The sequence below is a fragment of the Orycteropus afer genome, unplaced genomic scaffold, assembly GCF_000298275.1.
Source record: "Orycteropus afer afer isolate SDZICR_OR568_19922 unplaced genomic scaffold, OryAfe1.0 scaffold01301, whole genome shotgun sequence".
Taxonomy (NCBI): Eukaryota; Metazoa; Chordata; class Mammalia; order Tubulidentata; family Orycteropodidae; genus Orycteropus; species Orycteropus afer.
Genome location: NW_006922888.1, coordinates 64,468 through 69,638, shown reverse-complemented (window position 1 = coordinate 69,638; position 5,171 = coordinate 64,468). Strand labels below are relative to the sequence as shown.

The 5,171-nt window shown below is 37.2% G+C and overlaps 1 protein-coding gene across 1 annotated transcript in view; it reads right to left on the bottom strand.

Annotated features, from left to right (window-relative positions):
* The window catches only part of OGT (O-linked N-acetylglucosamine (GlcNAc) transferase), a 54,379-nt gene that overhangs the window by 26,634 nt on the left and 22,574 nt on the right, over positions 1 to 5,171 (bottom strand). The window contains exons 13-18 of the mRNA XM_007959001.2: positions 3,913 to 4,071; positions 3,665 to 3,754; positions 2,139 to 2,264; positions 1,605 to 1,775; positions 1,378 to 1,494; positions 1,123 to 1,293 (exon numbers count right to left, since the gene is read on the bottom strand). Of these exons, the coding sequence (XP_007957192.1) occupies positions 1,123 to 1,293; positions 1,378 to 1,494; positions 1,605 to 1,775; positions 2,139 to 2,264; positions 3,665 to 3,754; positions 3,913 to 4,071 (834 nt within the window). The remainder of the gene's footprint in view (positions 1 to 1,122; positions 1,294 to 1,377; positions 1,495 to 1,604; positions 1,776 to 2,138; positions 2,265 to 3,664; positions 3,755 to 3,912; positions 4,072 to 5,171) is intronic.

The following is a 5,171-nucleotide window of genomic DNA, read 5'->3' as shown; positions in this document are numbered from 1 at the left end:
AAGGAAGATGGGGCAATCTACTTCCGTAGTGATACTGCCTCGGAAACCCAAGGAGGGGTCGCTATGAGTTGGGTCCGACTCGACAGTACATAACAACAACAACATGAGGAACAATTACGCCAGTAATTACAATTATTCTTTAAGACAATCAACCATGGAAAACCAGGAAGGACAGCGTTTGCACAGGTAATACTCCTTAGAACAATCAACCATAGGAGATCAGGAAGGGCAGCATTTGCACAGGGAGATAGCTCAGAGGGCAGGAATGCATAAGAAAGGAGGACACAGGGAAAGGTAACCACAGGGAGGAAGTAGAAAGAGCTGTTACTTTGTGGGGACTATAATCAATGTCATGAAACAAAATGCAAATGAACTGTTGAATGGAAAACAAATTTTGCTCTGTAAGCTTTTGCCCAAATCACAATTTTAAAAAAGAAACAAAATAAAATAAAGGCTATATGATATTCTATTTAAAAAAAAAAAGACTATAGCCCTTCAAACCTGGCAATGAACCCACTCCTAGAGATCATCTTTCAGACCATGACAGGTCTATAAAGTGAATAGTAACATCCATGAGGAATATGCTCCTCACAACAATCAACTATATGAGATCAAAAGGGTATCATTTGTCCTGAAACAATGTTTAGAAAGCATGAAGAGGCAGGAAAGATGGGAGAATGGAAAAGGGGAACCAAGGAGGCGTGGGAGAGTGCTGTTACATTTAGAGGATTGCAACTAATATCATGAAAAATGAGTACATATTGTTGAATGGGAAACGTATTTGCTCTGTCATCTTTTACCCAAACCACAATAAAATGTCTAAAAAACACAAAACTATATGGTACTTATAAATAGTATGCCACTGACAAGAAGAGTAAAGCCACAGGCAAGGAGTAACAAAATATTAACACAGTAGATTCTCATTAAGTAACCTGCTGATTGAATTCACAAGATTTTAAAAATCAGATAAACCTAGATAAGATACCAAATTCCATCGAACTTACCCTCCTCTATAAAATGGGGATAATGATGCTTACTCTCTAGAGTTATTGCAAAGTTTAAAAGAGATCAGTGTATACTTAGTGGTATATATTACGGTCTTGACAATTATTCTCTTTTCACCTGAGTAGTTGCTAATCCATTGCTAATACTGAATCCATTAATTGTTATCTGAATCTGTCCTCTGTTAATCATTTCAATAACTGCTTCTGCAATAGTATTCATAGGAATAACAGGCATATTAAGAGCTGTATTAGCGGTGTCCACATTGTCTCCTGCATCAGGACATTTCATCTATCAAAAAAAAAAAAAAAGCATCATTAGGGAAATGTTCACATATGCAGTTAACTTTAAGGACAATACTGACTAGGTTCTGACCTTGACGATTTTCACATCTGGTAGACTATCAAGAAATGCTTTGAGGTCGATGCCATTCAGAACAATGCGATTGTCATAAATGTGTCCATTAGATTTAAAATCAATGACTGCCTTTTTCTGATGGAAAAACATTTCAGACATGTCTTTTAGGATGTGTATGGACAACAGCAAGGAAATAAATGACTATGCTTCTTTAAAATTTCCCCATAGCCCTGTTTTTCACCTACCTTCAGGTGAGGGAACATATTAGCATGATCACCAATAAAGAAAGTGTGGGGCATATAAGCCAGTTTCTCAGAATACTGCTCAGCAACTTCAGCTGGTGAAGTTTCCTGATCAGTGATAATATAATCCATGAAAAGCGCACCACTAGTCCCAGGGTATCCCAGCCACATTGCCTAAAATCAGACCAAAAACTGATTAACAACCTTCACCAAAAGGTTCCAACAATAAACAGTAAGAGTTGACTTCTTTAGCCAAGAGCAATTTCTGGGTGTTTTAGACTAACCAGACCTACTTCCAAACACTAAAATGCTTTTCAAATTTACAAGACAAAGCAACTATTTACATCCAACCATGAACTGTACATCTCCACATAAATAAACATTCAAAATTCTTTGTCCCTTGGCATTTCAAGGGCTATACATTTTTAATTCAAACATGTTTACCCTGTTTCGAATGACAGTTAACAAGAGAAAAGAAACTACATGACCCTTTTTAGTATAATGCACATTGTAAACAATGATTATTAAGTTTTGTACCTGGATAGGTGCTGGCCTAAGAGCAAAGAGTTCATTTCGAGCACCCTTGGTATAACCATTCATATTTACAAGGATGTGTATTCCATCCTGGTGGATGCGATCAGCTGCTTTTCCATTGCATGGAATCTATGGAATTAAAAAAAAATGAGAACTCATTATATATATTTTGAGATTAATACAATTAGTCTTAATAGCATTAAATAGAACTCACAGATTCTCAGATGCAAAAGTGGTAAGAATACACACATTAGCAAAGAGCAGAAATATGGTTGAATGCCATTACAATGGGCCCAAAGCATTACAGAAACAGAACACAAAGGTGAGTTTACTTCAGGATTGAAGGTATGAATATTGAAGGAGTTTGTATTTTAAATGGGCCTTCAAAAAACGGGTAAGAGTTTGAGGGAGTTTGTATACAACCTCGGTAGAGAACAGTGTGAATAAAGAACCAGAGTAAAATGAATGGTTTAAAATATGGTCAATACTTTATTTTTATTTGGTATTGGTATACACAAGAAGCCCTCATGGTGCAGTGCTTAAGCCCTGGGCTACTAACCAAAAGGTCAGTGGTTTGAATCACCAGTCCCTCACAGCAGAAAAGATGTGCCAGTCTCCTTCCATGTAGATTACAGTCTTGGAAACCCTATGGGGCATTTCTACTCTGTCCTATAGGGTTGCTATGAGTTGCAATCGACTCCCCGGCATCCAACCACCACAGGTATACATGAAGGTGAATGATCGGTAAAGTATAGGCAAACAAGGCTGTGATCAAGCTGTGAAGAGTTTAGAAGGCCATGTTGAAGAGTTTAGACCTCAGTCAGCAATCAGAGAATCCCTAAAGGTCTCAGAAATGGAGGTTGATAAACTTCTTTGTCACTAAGAGTCCAACTAAGATCAGAAATGGTCAAGCATACTTCTGAAGCAACAGCTATATTGTAAAAGCTGCTGGTGCATATTTATTATTTTTTAAATCACAAGAGTCACAACCCTTCTACTAGGATTTCAATGATTCTTACATTACTAGATATTGCACATTATCTCTATTACAGTAACCTAAGTGCCAGGAGTACCTAAAGAAAATATTCCAGTCTATACCATCAGTAAATCAATTCCCCTACAGGTTTCTACCTTATCACAAAATTTGTGTTTCCAGAGAAATTAGCAGTACAGAAAATATAGAAATAAAAATAATAAAAAAATCCACAAAAACAGATGAATCACAGAAGCCATTCTCTTAAAAAAAAACTATTTTGTCTTCTTCTGAGCCACTATTTTGCTCAATTTATTCAGTTAATATTTAATAAATACCTGTCACAGGTGCTAGCACAATCCTCAGAAAAGTTATATACCCAAGCAAAAACATAACAAACTTCTATTCCATTTGCAACCTCAGCCAAAGCCATGCCAATTATAAGTGTAAATGACCAAGAAGATCAAAGCAATTGTTAAACTCCAAACTATACAATAATAGTTTTATTCAATACTTGCTCATAATAAAAAGTTGGAAGCATAAGGCATTCACCTACCTGAGAAAGATCAATGAAATGATTGGCTTCTGCCATCACTTTCACTCGGAAGTTTGTGCCATCATCTGGACTCAGAGCATAGCAGAAGACCTGAAAGGCAGTACATTGTATATTTAATATCTTTGGCTCATATCTTTCCAAACGACACTAGATTTAACAGCAAATGGGGACAATAAAACCACCACTATGTGTGCTTATTTTAAATATCAAAAAAACAAGTAATGATTCTAGAGAAACACTATTCTTACCTCAAATTTATCAGGATTGTGCATGCCTGGAATAGACTGCATAAGGTGAGAAGTAGGGTGATTCCCAAAGTCAGAACTCACATATCCTACACGCAGTCGACCATCACTGAGCTTCAAGTCTTTTGGATGTTCGTACGGTGGTTTATGAAGGACATTGATCTACCAAGGGAATCCAATCCAATGCTTATCAACAAAGTTGAGTCTATATATAAATTTTCATCTAGGAAAACTGACTAAAAATACATCAAATGTACACCTCACACCTATCAGAAAAGGTTTGCCCAGAACACTTCACTTCATTCACAGACAGTTCAATGCAACTAGTATAGTTTATATAATACATATGCTTCATTATTTTATCTGTTTCTGAAGCCTATGAAATATCCCCAGCAAAACTAAAACTTGTAGGAATGAGGCATTGTGGAAGACATGACAAACTGCATTTCAGAAAATTCTGTAGGGAAGCAACTTAAAAAACAAAATTATACCTAGCACTCCAATTTATTCTGCCAAGCAAATTCCAACCTTTGATCAAGCAGTGCTCAAATTCTCAAAGACTATAAAATACCAAACATTTATTATTGAAACTACAGTTTTCAACGTATAGGAAACATCATCAGTATATTGTTTAGTATTTAAGCTCAGAAGGCCACCTTAAGAGATGGAGAGGGTTTTGACTGAACACACTGAAGGGCTTCTGGGGTGACTGATAAAAGTTTCTCAACCAGAAACTTTGGTGTTCACTTAAAGATAATTCATTTAAAGACAGAGAGAGGTACATGGGAAATGCAGACAGAAAGATGAACCTTTTTGCACATACAGTACTGCATTGTCAGTGAAGGCAAACACGGGTATAAGGGTGGATAGATAGGTGGGCAGGCTAAATGTCTGTATGTCTATGCAGCAGGAGCGTACCCAAGACCATGTATAGGGTTGGCAGACAGTGGTTCTACAAGTGTATTTGTATGGTCTGTAAGAATTCCCAGGGGTATAGTAGAGCTGACAAGGGACAAGGTTGTAGTCACTTCTTGGTCACAGCCAGCTACCCAGAGAGAGCAAGCAGTTGAACCTGTGGGCTTGGGACCATAGTCATAGGGGACATCAAGCTCAATCAGTGTAACATACTACACAAAACATTGTTGCACCTCCTACTTTGGCAAGTAGCGACTGGAATCTTAAAAGCTTGCAAGCAGCCATCTAGATGCAATGATGGGTCTCTCCTTGTCCAGAGCAAAGAAGAATGAAGAAAACCAAAGATT